Source organism: Myotis lucifugus, unplaced genomic scaffold, assembly GCF_000147115.1.
Source record: "Myotis lucifugus unplaced genomic scaffold, Myoluc2.0 scaffold_117, whole genome shotgun sequence".
In the NCBI taxonomy this organism is placed as follows: domain Eukaryota; kingdom Metazoa; phylum Chordata; class Mammalia; order Chiroptera; family Vespertilionidae; genus Myotis; species Myotis lucifugus.
In genome coordinates, this window is record NW_005871165.1 from 3,266,967 (window position 1) to 3,283,862 (window position 16,896).

Sequence of the window (16,896 nt, forward strand, 5' to 3'; positions counted from 1 at the left end):
AGGACTGAGCTCCGCTGAATGACCCAGCTCGCCAGGCCCCCCTCTCAGTGGTTCCATCCTCCCCGCCCACCCTGAAACCTGATTCAAATGAAGGATTGATTGCAGGGACACTTGGCAGCTTCCCAGCCTGGTGGCTCGGGCGGTGCGGGCAGTGCGAGGCTCAGCCGCAGAAGTGCCGGGAGCAGCCTGGAGAGGCAGGCGGCTGGGACACGAGGCCGGCAGAGGGCAGACAGGCTGGCCCTCGGCGGGGCTCTCCCTGCACGCCCGCCACCCAGAGGCGCCCACGCCGCGGAAGCTCGCCATGCTGCCGTGGGCCCCACCAGCGCTGCTGGCCCTGCTTCTGCCCGTGCTCCTGACTCAGGGAGAAGGTAAGGCGGTGGGGGGAATGGGAAACACGTAGGACGTGGCTGGCCGCCTCCCGAGGGGCGGTAGGGGATGCCCGATCCTGCCAGGGTTGAGGGAAGGTGGGTTTTGGAGTGGGTAAGGCTGCAGGGAGTCAGGCTCTCACTCTGAACGTGCATGCGAGCGTTTTGAGGCACTGGGGCCCAGCGGGGAGGTCGAGGCTGAGCCGGTGAGAGCAGGGCTGCTGAGGGGGTGCAGCGCAGCCTGCTGCCTGGGACACATGTGGACGGGGCAGGAGCGAGGTCTCTGCTCTTTGCCCTGCCCCTAAACTCACCGAGAGCGCACTGCAAGGCCCCTTTGTTCTCCGTGGGGATGCTGTGGTCCAGAGACGGGAATAGTGTGCTCAGGTCACAGCTCGTTGGCAGCAGCGCCGACTTTGTTGCATGGGCTCTTGAGGTCTCTGTTTCCTAAAGTTTGCTTCCGGGGCTAACCTCCAACAACACCCAGCCCCGCTCTGCACTCCCACCTGCCTTTCCTGCCTCCCCAGTGGGTGCAGGGTGTTTTCATCACAAAAGGATCGTGCCCTCTTGCTGCAGACAATACTCATTCATCTTAGATTGTTTTCTCCTCATCCAGAGCTGGGCTGAAGCTGGGGCCAGGGTGCGTTCGGGTGGACGGGGGCCGGACACGATGCGTTTCCTCCCGAGAGCTGGCACTGGGGAAGCTCAGCAGGACGAGCAGGCCCGGTTGCAGGGGATGACTGGTCCGGGCTGCCTGGGCTGGGAAGCCCTCTGCCTCCCAGAAACAGCCTTTGCTCTGACCCGTGGGGCCCAGGCTGGTGCTCTCCAAACTGGCCCGAATCCCAGACGACAGGATCTGGGCTGTTGCTGCTGTAGGCAGACACACAGGGCTCTGGGTTTGAATCAGTGCTATGTTAACGGATGTTATTCCCAAGGCAGCACTCCCTACCTGCTCTCCCGTCTCTCCTCTCTCTGCTCATCTCTGCCCTGAGGGCAGCGGGGTATGTATCAGGGACAGGTGGGGAGGGGCAGGAAGGAGAATCTGTAGGATCGTTGTGTTGCACAGGTTGCACACACAGCCAGGCCTGCTGAGACCTGCGCTCACGCTGCCAGGCCCCTGAGGCTTTCAGCCTGCACCCTGGGCCTCCCTCTCCCACACTGTTTGTCACCTGCATGTTTCTTGGCACCTTTCAGGAAGTGCTTCTGCTGTCCCAGAAGGACACCTGAGGCACACATGACATCCCAGAGGATGGGGCTCGGGCCTAGGAGTGGGGATTGCTCCTCACCATTTGGTCCTTGCAGGCCTCCTGCTCTGGGAACAATTTGCTGCTGCTCGCTCCCTCCACACCTCACCCAACCCTCTTCCTAACCCTGACAAATTGCCCACATAGCACCCTGTGAGGACCCGGCAACCTCCCCCAGGAGTTGGTGCGCCCGGGCAGGTGGGGTGGCGGCCTTGGGGTGGGTTTTGCAGGAGGGAGGGGAGATGTCAGTTTTCACTGGTTGCCCCCCTTCTCCCTTTGTCAGTTGCAGGCTGGGGGCCAGGAGATGAGGGGCTGTAGGACACTGACATCTGACCTTGACTGAGGCAAACCCTCACGCAGACCTCCGGGCTGAGGAACTGTGCACTGGGGGCCACTTTTTTGTACCCCTCTCATCTCCCGGGGCCGGCTCCCCTTCACTTCCCCGGAGCCCCTGGATCAGAGCCCTGCAGGCTGACCTCCTCGGAGCCCTCGGCCTCCTTCAGACCTCACCTGCCTTACGTCACCTTCTCTTCCAGTCCGGCCCCCTCTCTCCCGTAAACGAGTGTGCAGGTTGCCCGTATGAGATGCACCTTTGAGTCTGGGGAGGAGCCTGCGGACACAATGGACATTTCCGTGGTGGGGCACCTGGAAGTTTTGTGCGGTGGGACTGGTGAGGGCACTTCCCTTTTCATAGCTTCAAACCAGGGCTTGATGTCCGCTTGGAACTGTTCTCCTTCCCAGCCAGGCGCAGGGGGGGCCTCCGGGCCCAGAACACCTCCGGGCCCGCTCTGCGGCAGCTGTCGGACCACCTCCTGACCAACTACAAGAAGGGCGTGCGGCCCGTGCGGGACTGGAGGAGGCCAACCACCGTGTCCATCGACGTCATTGTCTACGCCATCCTCAACGTGGTGAGGGCTCAGCCCCAAGATGCCCCCAACTCAGAGGTGGGAGGCCCTGGGCACATGGTGGACATTCGGGTACCATCGTACCTGTGGCCGGCACCACGGCTCAGACAGGCTGCAGCACCCCCATGTGCAGAGCTGCCCAAACCAGGAAACTGGGGCCACCTTTGCAGCCATCCCTCCCACACTCCTGCAGCCAGCGGGCCACTCACCGTGTCGTGGTACCATCTCCCTGTGCGAGCTGTGTGAGGGTTCAGATTGTCCTATTCATCTCTATGCCCTGTGTCACACAGGTCCCTGGCAGACGGTGGGTGTTACTCAATGGTTGTTGAAGAGTTCATCACAAATCAATTAATTGATTCCTCCGTTAGTGACAGTAGTAGGTGGGGTCCACTGCCCAGCGCAGGAGGTTGGACACTGCAGAGATAAGCAGGAGGCGACTGCGGAGATGCCGAAATGGGGGCAGTGTGCTGGGCTAGGGTGGGCGGGACTGACACCAGTCTCCGCTACAGTCCATGCGGCTGTTCGGGAAGGGAAATTGGGATTGGATAGGAGGGAGGGAGAGCGATGAATTTTTCACTCTATGTGACTTTGTACCTCTTGACTTCATTCTAGCATAGGAGAGATATAGCTATAGATAGAGATAGAGATAGAGATAGAGATAGAGATAGAGATAGAGATAGAGATAGAGATAGAGATAGAGATAGTTACAGTGGGGCCTTGACTTACTAGTGTCCCGACTAACGAGTTTTTTGAGATACCAGCTGTCTCTCGCCGATTTTTTTGCATTGAGTTGATAGAGTAATTTGAGTTAACGAGCTCCTTAACAAGCTCCTTAATGAGCTCGGTCTCAGAACAAATTAAACTCGTAAGTCAAGGCCCCACTGTATACACAATATTGTTAAATATGCTTTGTATTATCTTCTATTACGTTATGTATATCATATTTGTAAAATATAGATAACATAATAGACATATATAATATGCATGACATAATAGAAGAGAATAGAGGGTATATATACTTACATGCACATATAGTTTAAGAGTAAATCACTGCATTTCTTTCTAGATGTTTCCTAGTAAAAGACCAACTTTTCCTGCTGCCCCTTCTCCTTGCCCCTTGGCTTCACCCCCACTTCCCAAGGATATAGGGACACAGAGCAGCAGCTCCTTCTGGGGTTTGTGTGTGCAGAGTGGACCCACAACCCACAGGGCCACCTGTGCCAGCTCCCTTTCCTTTCCCAGGACGAGAAGAACCAGGTCCTGACCACCTACATCTGGTACCGGCAGGTGAGCAGCCCAGCCCTTCGCCCGCTGCCTCATTTCCTGGCCTGGGACTTACCCTTCCGGGGAGGGACTCGCCACCTGGAGCGTCAGGGACCTGAGATGCAGAAGCCTGGACTCCCCTCGCTCAGGGCTGGGGATGGAGGGGGCAGACGGCTCGGTGGGGGAAGTCCTCTGGACCTGCCCTGGGTCCTGAAGTTCTCCAGGAACCCCCAGCAAGTGTGTGTCCCACCTCTCGGTCGAACACCTCCAGTGACTGGGAGCTCGGGGGCAGCCTTCCCTCTCACACAGCTTGAATGGCTCACAAGTCTTCTTCCTATTAAGCCAAATTGAACAACAACCAAACTGGGTGATTAAAAGTCTTCACCCTGTGGCTATTGCCCATCTCTTCCAGCTTCCGGCGGGCATTGGTCAGGCGCTGGCGTGTGGAGTCTCTGAGGCCCCAGCAGCAGTTCTGGTTCGGAGCTGGTGGGGGAGGGCAGGCAAACAGAGGAGGCTGCTGTCCACCGTGTGTCCTAAGCGGTAGCCCCGGGGCCCCAGGTACCTGGAGAAGGTGTCAGCATAGAAGGGAAGCCAACAACATGGCTGAAGAGAAGGGGGCAGGGACATGAGGACAGTTCGTTGAGGTCAAGCCTGAGAGACTTCGGGGACACGCCTGGCAACGTGGGTCTCTGTTAAATCTCTCCCCCTCTCTGTGAGCACCCCACCACAGCCAGCTCATGGGACAGGAAACGGGGTAGAGGAAGAAGCCAAATGCTGGTTCCTGCGGTACTGCCCCCTTTCTGCCTCTGCAAGATCCCCAAGTGCAGAACACACGCTGCCTCAGGGAAGGGACCCGGTGGGCTTCCTGGAGCTCTCTCCTGGGACACCATGGCCAGCTCCCACCTCTGCACCTCTAGGGTCACTCGTCTGCCCCAGCAGTGAGGGCATGCCAGTCCACTACGTGCTAAGGGACTGGAATTAGAGACACAAACTAGACTCAGGCCCTGCCCACAATGAGCTCACAGGCTGGTGCAGACCACACACACGTGAGCAGACAATTCCATGCAACCAATACAGCAGGCAAGATGTCAGTCATGAAAGCACAGAGGAGGCACATGAAACCCACCAGGGGACGGGGTTCCCAGAGGTCCTTGGAGAATGGAATAGGCAGGTGCCTTGGTTAAGTCTAGAAGGATGAGTAAGACTCACCTTGATCAAGAAGACAGATTGCTGTATGGGAGAAGGAGCAGGGTACAGAGAGATGCGGAGGTTCCAACAGTGATCATTCCAGGTGTAGACTCCACAGAGAGGCATGGCCAACACAAACAAACCAACAACAACAAAACCTGAGACTAGGAAGATAGGTGGAGGCAGATTATGTAGACCTTTGCTGACCTCCAGGTTTAACTTTATCTCATTGCCAATGAGACGCTGCTGAAGAATTTTAAGCGGGCGAGCGACATCACAGAATTTACATTTCATGTTTCTGTAAAATTGGGATTATCCATTCTATTCTGTTTTACAACCTTTTCAATGTATGTTCTCTTTGTTTTTTCCCTCGTGATTTGAAAGGCACATTCTTATTTTCATCTAGTCATGCTTGTATTTAGTTTACATTATTTCGTACAGTTTTCAGTGATAATATAGTCTATTAACTTCCGAAGCATAGCACCCGCTATTGACTATTCCATACCTCACAGACCCTCCCACTCACCCGCCATCTTTTCCCCACGCCTTCAAATAGAATGTGAAATGTGAAAATATGTATATCCGTTAGGCCAGTCATCCTGGCAGGAGAGTGGAGGATGCATCGATCAAAACCTAACAGTAACCATCTCTGCCCTGGGAGGTGCATCTATCATCCCCACTTACATTTGTGCAGACTGAGACCAAGAAGCTGTCGTCTCAGATCCCTCCGCTGGTGGCTAGGGGATTCAAAATGTTAGCAATGCCTGACGCCGTCCCTGGGCGAGGCTGTGTCCTATTTGCATGTAGGAAGTGCGTGGGCACAGAGGTGGGGGACTCTCAGGTGCTGCTGAGTGACTAGGGTGCCACTGACGCCCACATTCCCCCAAGAAGATGCCTGCCTTTCTCCTGGGCCCTGAGAGGTGGAGCTGGCCTGAGCTGGGACGACCCCGCCCACCCTTACGGGTCCTGCTCCTTCCCTAGTACTGGACTGACGAGTTTCTCCAGTGGAACCCCGAGGACTTCGACAACATCACCAAGCTGTCCATCCCCACGGACAGCATTTGGGTCCCGGACATTCTCATCAACGAGTTGTGAGTACCGCCATCTGGTGCTGGGCGGCCAGGTAGCTGCGGGCTGGGGAAGGCAGGGGCACCCCCCACGCACCCCCCCCCCAAGACTTGCAGAGCTGTGGGTAAAATTATCTTGGGCCCAAATTCCCTGCTTTTTCTTTTCTTTTTAAAAACTCCTCTATGCTTAATGTTGAAACCCTGTACTTCTTGATCCAACGGCCCCTCCTGAGGAAAGGAAGCCAGTGAGTGAATTCACCTTGTTATAATAGTCGGATGAGGGACGGCTGCATTTATAAGGGACAGTAACATTACTGGAAGGAATGAAGTCCTGGCCACTGTTCCTGGCCACAGGGGAGACTTGAAGCTGGGAGACACTCACATTTCTCAAGTCACACCTGTGCCTGACCAGCCACAGATGGCACCCTCGGTCTGAAGTGGGTCCCACTAGCCTTTATTCTCAGCAGCCAGTCTCTCTGGCCTTGGCCAACATTCCTTCTCCTCACCCTCAGGTACCTTCTGGCTGGGGAGACGGGTGGGAGGAGGAAGTGAAGGGGCTGGTCACCCTCTGCCAGGACCCACTGCATTGCCCGGCTCCAGGGGCGCCACCCACACTGGTTTTCATGAGAGGCAGTCGACCAGGAGCCTCGTGCCCTGCATCGCTCAGGCTGGAGGGACGCGGGGAAATTCCAGTTTCTGGATGAATCTGCAGTTTAATCGGGGAAACAGTGATGGTCTTGAGTTCTCAACTCTCAGCCTGATTCCACAGAAACCTGCAGGCTCAGGGCCGCGGGCCCAGGCCTCTGCATGCCACCGTGGTCACTTCCTGCCCTGTCCCCCTTCGTCTCCATGGCGTTTCTAGTTCCTTTCCTTGCAGAGATGCTTCCTCTCACTTCACAGGGCTCCCAGCGATGGGAAGCCAAGAGAAGCCGGAGTCAGGATGGAACCCACCAAACCTGCCCATTGCCACCGGGCGGGCGTCCTGGGAACTGAGCTCTGCCCAGCCAGTGGGTGGCAGTGTGGGGACAGCTGGGCATGCTCCTTAGCGTCTGCGGCATTTGGGGTCCAGGGATCCTTGCCTGCCTTTTGTGGTTAGGTTGCCAGGGGAATAAAGGGAAAATGCCTTTCCTCAGGAATGCATGGAAAGTAGTGTTGATGCAGGTAAGGAGGCCTAAGAGAGATAGGAAGGTTAGAAAAATCAATTCCAGACAACGCTGTCCTGCTGCCCTAGCCCCTCCTGGGTTTCTCTCCCTGCTGGCTGCTCAGAGACCCTCAGACTCCCGGGCTTGACCTGTTTCTTGAGCCCCAAGCTGACCCCTCTCCCCTGGACAGCGTGGACGTGGGGAAGTCTCCAGATATCCCGTACGTGTATGTCGGGCATCAAGGCGAGGTCCAGAACTACAAGCCCCTCCAGGTGGTGACTGCCTGCAGCCTCGACATCTACAACTTCCCCTTCGATGTGCAGAACTGCTCGCTGACCTTCACCAGCTGGCTGCACACCAGTGAGTAGACGGGCTTTGGGGGCAGGGGCGCAGGCTGGGGCCCGGGACACTTGAGTGAGGAGCACATCCCGGATGCATCTTCCTTATCCAACTTACCTACCACTTACTTTTCTTCTTTCTTTCTTCTTTCTTTCTTTCTTTCTTTCTTTCTTTCTTTCTTTCTTTCTTTCTTTCTTTCTTCCTTCCTTCCTTCCTTTCTTTCTTTCTTTCTTTCTTTCTTTCTTTCTTTCTTTCTTTCTTTCTTTCTTTTCTTTCTTCCTTCCTTTCTTTCTTTCTTTCTTTCTTTCTTTCTTTCTTTCTTTCTTTCTTTCTTTTCTTTCTTTCTTTCTTTCTTTCTTTCTTTCTTTCTTTCTTTCTTCTTTCTTTCTTTCTTTCTTTCTTTCTTGTTAATCCTCACTGGAGGATATTCCTCACCCTGGATTTTAGAAAGAGAAGAAGGAAGGGGGAAGAGAGAGAGAGAAGCACTGATGTGAGAGAGCCACATCAATTGGTTGCCTCCCCAATGCACCCCAACTAGGGCGGGGAACCTGCAACCCAGGTATGTGCCCTTGACTGGAATCGACGCTCTAATCCCTGAGCCATGCCGGCCAGGGCACCACTTCTATTTTTAATGCCACTGAGCCTATTTCTTTATCCTCCAAGTGGGATTAACCTGGTTGCCCAGTGCCTCCCTCTGTCATCATGCCAACTGACCGAGACAGTGCAGACACTCAGTAGGGCCCATTCTTTCCCAGGATCACTCACAGGAGTGGCACGCGATGCCTCTCAAAGCCCTCACTTCTCCTCTCCACTGATGCACTCTCCCCTAATCCAAGCCAACCTGATCTTGTGCCCAGGTTTCTGCAGTAGCCTCCTTGCGGGTCCCCCTCCTTTATTCTTGTTCCCCTCCAATTCATGCTCCTCAGAGCAAATGGAGATCTTATTAAAATGCAAATCTGCTTAAGAGCCTTGATGGTTTCCCAATGCTCCCAGGACAGAATCCAAATCCTTCACCTGGCCCGTGGGGCCCTGGGCTGGCCGCCCGCAGCCCATTCCTCCAGCCCCTAATCCAGGGGTGGGCAAACTTTTTGACTCAAGGGCCACAATGCATTCTTAAACTGGACCGGAGGGCCAGAACAAAAGCATGGATGGAGTGTTTGTGTGAACTAATATAAATTCAAAGTAAACATCATTACATAAAAGGGTACGGTCTTTTTTTTTTTTTAGTTTTATTCATTTCAAACGGGCAGGATCCAGCCTGCGGGCCGTAGTTTGCCCACGGCTGTCCTAATCACAGGCTGCTTCCCCCGCTCCCCCCCAGGCCACTTGCCCTCCTTCCTCTCCTGCTTTCCTTCTTGTCCCACTCCTGCCCCAGCCACACCTGGTTAGCCAGTTCCTCTACTCACCTTCGAATCACAGCTCAGGGTCAGCTTCTCGGGGAACCCCCTCCCAGTCTCCAGACTAGGCATCCCCAACGCCCAATGTACAGCCTCCTGTTCGCCTTCCCACGTCTATTGTGCTTGTAAGCACTTGTTCAACGTGTACCTCTCTACCCGATACACACGAAGAGAGGGCGGAACACGATTTCTGCCCCACCACTGGGTGCACAGCACGGTGCCTGGCACAGAGAAAGGTGCTGACAAACGCATCGAGGGGGTGCACGCTAGGTGCTCACTGAGGCCTAAGGACGTGAGCATCACTTTACTGCCAAACGGCATCCTCCACTACCTTCTAATTTTGACCAAAACCCAGAATTACAAATGATCTTTGACCTCTACCCGCGTTCCCAAACTCCTCACCAACTCCCCACACCAGGACTTCACAGCTTTCAGCAGTATAACCTTCATATGATATGCTCTTCCAGGTCCTTCTCTACCCTTTGCCTATGTACACATACGTACTCATCTATGGAAAGTGCATGGGAATTATTCTATATACATCATTTATGCTACTGCTACTTGCTTCGTTTTACTCAACCACAGATCTGGGACATTTTTCCAAGTTAGTGCGCATGTAGAGCTCCCTCATCAATTCGGACCACCGTCGACTATCCCGTGGTCTGGGTGCATCAGAGTTTGTTCCGCATTCTCCTGATCCATGGGCACGTCAGCCATTCCTGCTGCTTGACTGCAGTGGGCGCTCCTGTGCTCTGGTGCCATGCACATCTGTCCCTGTAGTAGAGGCAGAGGCGCTAAACTATTCTGTAAGCGGGGGTTCTGCTTGCTTCCAGTTCAGGCGGCTTTCTGCAGACCGAGGTGAAGAGTACTGACTTGTTTATTTCCTAAGTAGGTAATTATAACAAGGAAACCTAGAAAGGTGTGTGTGTGTGTGTGTGTGTGTGTGTGTGTGTGTGGCGGGGGGCTCTCTAATAAATGGTTTGTTGGTTCTTTGCACTTTGCTGTGTGTTTCACTTCATCCTTCCTTCCCCTCGCTCCAGGCCCGCTGTACAGATAGGTACAGTGTGCAGGGACCTCACTGTGTAGCTGAGGAAACTGAGGCTGGGGATGAAGAGCTGAAGCGAGCCAAGCCATGTGGGTGCACCACCCGGCACCCCACTGTCGCGGGCTCTGGCATGCCGCTGGCGTGGGCTCCAGCGCTGGCTTGCTTTCCTCTCTCCCAGTCCAGGACATCAACATCTCCCTTTGGCGCCCGCCAGAAAAGGTGAAGTTCGACAAGAGCGTCTTCATGAACCAGGGCGAGTGGGAGCTTCTGGGGGTGCTGACCCAGTTTCGGGAGTTCAGCATGGAAAGCAGCAGCAGTTATGCAGAAATGAAGTTCTACGTGAGTGGGACAGGGAGCGGGTGCGATTAAAATAATGAATAGAGCCACTAGCCCGGCACACCCAGGCAGACTTGGGGAGACATGGGGGAGAACCGCCGTGGCCCCGGCCCCACCGCAGGGTCACACTCATCTCCTGGAACTTCCACGAGGTAGATGGGGCAACAGCTGAATTGTCCCTCACTTACCCTAACAGCCACAAGCCTGGATCCAGAGGCAAAATGTGGGGTCTGTCCGTGTCCTTTTCTGAGAAATGCAGGTTGAAAGCTCTACCAAGCAAGGGGGCTGGGATGGGGGCGGTTCCTGGGCACAGGACCTGTCTGCCCCAGGCCTCCCCCAGAGCTCTTCTCCTGGTCCCAGGTGGTCATCCGCCGGCGGCCCCTATTCTATGCGGTCAGCCTGCTGCTGCCCAGTATCTTCCTCATGGTCATGGACATTGTGGGCTTTTACCTGCCCCCAGAGAGTGGTGAGAGGGTCTCCTTCAAGATCACACTCCTTCTGGGCTACTCTGTCTTCCTGATCATTGTGTCCGACACGCTGCCCGCCACCGCCATCGGCACTCCCCTCATTGGTAAGGCCTGCTTCTGGGGAAGAGCTCGCTGTGGCCAAGGAAGCCAGGCGTGGGCCCTCCCACCTTCTCTGTGTCTCCCTCCCGCCCCCTCCCCGGGGTGCACAGGTGTCTACTTTGTCGTGTGCATGGCTCTGCTGGTCATCAGCTTGGCTGAGACGATCCTCATCGTGCGGCTGGTGCACAAGCAAGACCTGCAGCAGCCGGTGCCTGCCTGGCTGCGGCGCCTGGTTCTCGAGCGAATCGCCCTGCTGCTTTGCCTGGGGGAGCAGCCAACCTCCCATCGGTGCCCAGCTGCCTCCCAAACCAGCAAGACTGATGACTGCTCAGGTGAGGGGGGAGAGGGAGTCCCTCTGCAGGGGCCCTTCCGGTCTGGAGGCAGGAGCATGGGGGAAGGGGGGTGTCTCTGGAGGACGTGCCCGGGAGCTCAGCCGGGCCTGGGAGGTGGGTGCTGTCCTGCATGTGGCACCCCACGCACCACCTCACTGGGGGTGGGGCAGCCTGAGCGCCCATCTCTCTGCACCTGCACATGCTCATCAGCCTGGGTGGACAGAGGCGGGGCAGGATGCAGGGAGCAGGGGGACCCGCTGAGGAGTTGCCACAGCCATTTGCTGGTGGTCGTGCTGGTGGCGTGTTGGTCTGTCTCTTGCGCACTTTGGGCCAGGCATGTGCGAAGCACTTCCTGTGGGATCACAGGTGATCCTGATGGTGACCCAATTGGATTTTCAGCCTCATTTTTCAGTGAAGCTGTCCGGACCCGGGCTTTTGTTTGCTGGGAGTTCTTTGATTACTGCTTCTAGTTCATCAGTTGTTTTTGGCATACTCCGGTTTTCTGATTCTTCCTGATTCCATTTTGGGAGATTGTGTTTTTTTTTAGGAATTTGTCCATTCCATCCACATTGTCCTCATTCTCATTTTTCAAATGAGCAAACAGGGGTACAGTGAGGCCAAATTGCTTGCCCCAAGGCACAGAGCCAGGAACTGGTCAAGTGTGATTTGAAATCAGGCCCATCTGACAAGCTGGTGTTCTAACCACTCCACCCACTGCACTCCTCTTTGTCCTCCCTTCCGGCCAGAGCCATGCCTTTTACAGATGTTTCGTTAACCTACTATCATCTCCTCATGAACTCATGAGCTTGGGCAGCAATTTTCAACCTTTTCCCCTCATGGCACATGTAAACTAATCACTAAGATTCTGCAGCATTGCAAAAAAAATGTATTTTTTGCCGATCTGAAAAAAAATAGGTATACTTTTGATTCATGCATACTGAACAGCTATTGTGTTGGCTATTGTTGTTTTTTTAATTATTATTTTGACAATCTAAGGGAAAAGAGGTCAGTGCCCTTGACTAAATAGCCAGATATCGCATGTTTTAAAAATTGATGTGGCACAGTTGAAAATCCCTGAGCTAGAGCACCCGCCTAATGCCTGATTTCACTGCTCACCTGGCGAAGGCCGCCACATCTGCAGGTGTGTTTTCTAGTGCAGAAGGCTCGGAGTCACGGAGAGGAGGGCATCGAGGCAATAAGACACAGTGGAGAGGGCAGTGGATTCAGAGCCCAGATATCTAGGCCTCGATGTCCTCGCTATTAAATGATGCTCCAGCTGTGTGACCACAGGCTAGTCACTTACCCTCTCTGAGCGTTAGCACCTTCATACAAAGAGTGTGGATAACAATTCGTCCTCCTCTGCTCTTCCACGGGCTGTTGTGAAGAGCAAATGAAATGGTGACTATCAAAGCTGGGCAAAGACCATGAGTTAAGAAGCAAGTGCATGGGAAGGATAAACACCAAATTTGATGTTGGTGACCCGGGGAGGGGACGGAGGCTGTGACTAAGAAGAGGTGTACAGGAATCTCCCACTGTATTGGCTTTCTTCATTTGCTTAAGTTGGATGGCGGCTACCCAAATAGGTAAGTTACTCCCGATGCTCTTTATGTCTGAGATTGCTCATGCTAAAAGCTTCTGCAGGCCAAAGAAATGTAAGGGACGGTGTTCAGGTCATCTGGCTAGACCCCCTCCCTTGCCAATGCTCTGCCCCTTCTTCCAGACATGGGGAACCACTGCGGCCATTTGGGAGGACCCAGGGACTTGGACAAGACCCCGAGGGGCAAAGACAGCCCGCCCCCACCGCCGCGGGAGGCCTCCCTGGCCATGCGCGGGCTGCTGCAGGAGCTGGCCTCCATCCGGCACTTCCTGGAGAAGCGGGAGGAGAGCCGAGAGGTGGCCCGGGACTGGCTGCGCGTGGGCTCCGTGCTGGACAGGCTGCTGTTCCGCATCTACCTGCTGGCGGTGCTGGCCTACAGTGTCACCCTGGTCACACTCTGGTCCATCTGGCAGTATTCCTGAGGAGTCCAGCCGAGCGAGGGTGGGGGGACTTCAGGGTTCAGGGGGTGCCAGGGATGTTCTCAAGTCACATACACAGCTCCATCCCTGGTTCCAATGCCAATTTATCTCAGCAATCCCGAAGCAGGGCCTTCACCCTTCTCCCAAAATCTTGGCGTCCAAGATCCTTACATCCTCCCTGCCCCCACCTGCCATGATGGCTTTGAAACATGTTGTCTTATATCAGAAGAAATCCATGCATTTCCCAACTTCACTCTATATCTGTGCAGTAAGCCTCAGTTTCCCCACTGGCCCACCCCCCTCCCCTAAATAAGGCACTTTGGAATTCTGCTCATCTCCCTCAGCCTTGTTTTTGAGATTGAAGGCCAGCCAACTCTCTAATATACGGGCCTGATAACTTCTTTAGGTTTATCCAACACTAACGTCTCCTTCTTCACCTCACCTGTGACCACTTCCCTGAACACTCATGTTTCATCAGATGGTGGGGGTGGGGCTAATAAAATGCGACAAATCCCTAACCTCTCTTCTTGACCATTTGTCAGGAGCCGCATGAGGATGAAGAGGTTTAAAGTTATTGGTGAAAGTGAGGTTGGAGAGTATCTGTGGTTTCAGCTGTTTGGTGCCTCCTGCCCCTAGGGAATGGTGGCTGTTATGAAGAAGAAATAATAGGAGGTGGGATTTAAATGGGAAGGTCAGGACCATGAACACAGCAATGGAGAGTTGGGCGGGGGAAGCTCAGATGCTGGACGGAGGCACAGTCCTCCCTGCGCCAGGACCCTGCCGTGCAAAGCAGAACATCAGCACCACGGCCAGCGCCCGCAGGCTTGGTTTTTCAGACTGAGAGCTCAGGTTTGAGACTGTGTCTAGTTTTGCTTCTTTAATTGCCTCTGGGAACTCTCAGCAGCCAGCCACTGGCACATCCACCAGGACCACGAGGGAGGCAGGTGGAAGGGTGGCCTTTGATCTTCTAGCTTCCTCTCCCAGACATTGGGGTTCAAGACATGCCGAGCAGCACCCCGACTCTATCCTTCCACCCACCTCACAGGCATTCAGAGGAGAGGATTGCCAGAGCCCACCGAAAGTGACTGCCTCAGCGTCCTCCATGGATGCCTGAGGCTGGCTCTCCGCTCTTTCTCAGTCCAGCGCACCCCTCTCCCTGCCTCGGGCTGCTTGTCTCTCAGGGGAAGACGTGTGGACAGGGACTGAACACACCAGGCTAACGGGAAAGGGCCCCAAAGAAATGCCTGGAATGAGCTGTTCTGGGCTGGCCAATGAGAAGGGTTCAGTAAGAAACACCTGAAGCTATGCCTTCCCTTGACCCCACACTCTGCAGTTCTAGTTAGTAGACCATCCTGGCACAACCTTGGGGCCTCGTGTCTGGAAGAGCCTGAGGCTGAGGAAGGGGGCTTGTCTGGTTCGGCTTCTCAGCCCAGGTCCCCAGCGTGGAGCAAGAACTCACAAAGGGAGAACTGCATGGGAGTTCATCAGATACTTCCAACCAGGTGTGTGGGCTTTGGGACTAGCTACAGACGTTATGTTTATCTTTGTTTTGTTGGTGGGTAGGTATCGGGGTCTCCCAGCAAAAAGCAGGAGATTGTGGGACTGGAGAGTAGCCCCACTCACAGTGGTTGCTTCCTGATGAGTAGACGGCTCATCCTGACGCTCCCAGGATGGTCCCTGCAGCAGCACCTCAGAGCCTGGTCTTGGGAAAAAGCTGCTCACTCACTTGGACTTGCCCTGCCCAAGTCCTGCTCACTCACTTGGACGTGTCCTGCTCACTCACTTGGACTGTCCTGCTCACTCACTTGGACTGTCCTGCTCACTCACTTGGACTGTCCCGCTCACTCACTTGGACGTGTCCTGCTCACTCACTTGGACTGTCCCGCTCACTCACTTGGACTGTCCCGCTCACTCACTTGGACTGTCCTGCTCACTCACTTGGACGTGTCCCGCTCACTCACTTGGACGTGTCCTGCTCACTCACTTGGACTGTCCTGCTCACTCACTTGGACTGTCCTGCTCACTCACTTGGACTGTCCCGCTCACTCACTTGGACTGTCCCGCTCACTCACTTGGACTGTCCTGCTCACTCACTTGGACATGTCCTGCTCACTCACTGGGATTGTCCCGCTCACTCACTTGGACTTGCTGGGCCAGTCATGCTTCTGGCACTGTAGATGCCCCACTGGTCAGGTCAGTAAGAGGGTGGCTATTGACAAAGTGTCCAAACAGAGAGCTGGTGAGACACTAATCAACCTATTGATTCCTCATCTCTCCCTCCCCATCCTTCACCCACAATCGTTGGAGCAACAGAGCCCGGCACTGCGGCAGCCAATTAACCACCTTAAGAATGAGCTGCCACGTGTAACATCTTCTGCTCCACTAGCCACAGCCAATCAGCTCATTGGTCCACATCCAGGCTGTGCTGCCCAGGGATGGGAAACTGAGGCCAGGGCCAGGGAATCCCAGTGCACTAACTCTTGTCATCAGTATTGACCTTGGACTTCTCCCAAGGAAATCTTTACCCTGCCCGGGACATGAGAAGGCCTAGAGCAGCGGTTCTCAACCTGTGGATTGCGACCCCTTTGGGGGTCGAATGACCCTTTCACAGGGGTCACCTAAGACCATCGGAAAACACATAATTACATATTGTTTTTGTGATTAATCACTGTGCTTTAATTATGTTCAATGTGTAACAATGAAATTGGGGGTCACCACAACATGAGGAACTGTATTAAAGGGTCGTGGCATTAGGAAGGTTGAGAACCACTGGCCTAGAACGTCTCTCCCAACTGCTTTATTTCCCGGAATCTGCTTCCTTCCTCCTCCTGAGAAGCTTGTTGGTTCTCTATCTCATCTCTACTCCTCTCTATTCACATATGAAGACTCCCCGTTCTCAGCTGCCTTCCCCATTTACCCGCTTTCCAAAACCTGTCAGTTCTACTCAAAAGCTCCCATTAAAGGTCTTGAAAGTGCCCAGCCCTCTGTAGTGCTCCAAGCAGTGGAGCCAGTGGCCCATATCCCAGGAGGCCACCTCTCCCACTGGAACGTGGCAGCCTCGCTCAGCGACCCAGGGCCCCTCGCAGGAGTGGTCCAGGGGAGTGGCTGCGCTCAGAGTTAGGAGATGTGCTTAAGGGCGATTTCCCTGAGAGAATAGGAAGACAAGCTGCCTGGGGAGGGGGGTGGGGGCGGAGAAGGGGGGGCGAGCATGAGGAGAGGGGTTTCAGCAATCCCCAGCCAGCTTCTCCTCCCTCCCCCATCGCCCTCCAGCCTCCAAATCAATACATTTGGAATCTAATCTAATAACAGAGATTTAACGAGGGGATGATGCGTGTGCAGCGCCGGGCGCTTTGTCTCTTCTTTCAAGCGGCAGCTGGGGCCCATTATCGGGACAATGCCCCACGCTAATCGCTCCCCTCTCCTCCCGAGGGTGGGGGAGGGGCGGTGGACAAGAGAGGGCAGCTCCCCTCCTGATTGGAGGGGAGTGCAGGGGTGAAAGGGGGAAGAAGTGGAGAGGGGTCTGGACGCCCCCACACGGTTGTCTTGACCTGACACCCACTCACTGGGCCTCCTCCCCCACCCGCACTGCCCACCAGGCAGTCGGGACAGGAGCCAGCAGTGCACGCAGCAGCAGATAATTGCCCATCAGCTGCAGCCCAGTGGCTGGGAGTTGGGTAGGTTTTGTTGCTTTTTT

At 54.8% G+C, this 16,896-nt stretch overlaps 1 protein-coding gene across 2 annotated transcripts; it reads left to right on the forward strand.

The window, feature by feature from the left end:
- The first annotated feature begins 298 nt into the window (after window positions 1–298).
- On the forward strand, window positions 299–13,234 carry HTR3A (5-hydroxytryptamine receptor 3A). Of its 2 annotated transcripts, XM_006093506.3 has the most exons (9): window positions 299–368; window positions 2,348–2,514; window positions 3,754–3,798; window positions 5,944–6,053; window positions 7,362–7,531; window positions 10,131–10,291; window positions 10,649–10,859; window positions 10,965–11,186; window positions 12,907–13,234. In XM_006093506.3, the coding sequence occupies exons 1-9, from the start codon at window positions 302–304 to the stop codon at window positions 13,203–13,205; spliced, it is 1,452 nt and encodes a 483-aa protein (XP_006093568.1). In that variant the 5' UTR covers window positions 299–301; the 3' UTR covers window positions 13,206–13,234. The 2 variants fall into 2 exon arrangements, with proteins under 2 accessions (XP_006093568.1, XP_006093569.1); XM_006093507.3 differs by having other exon boundaries at window positions 10,649–11,186; window positions 12,907–13,231.
- The last annotated feature ends 3,662 nt before the right edge of the window (window positions 13,235–16,896 follow it).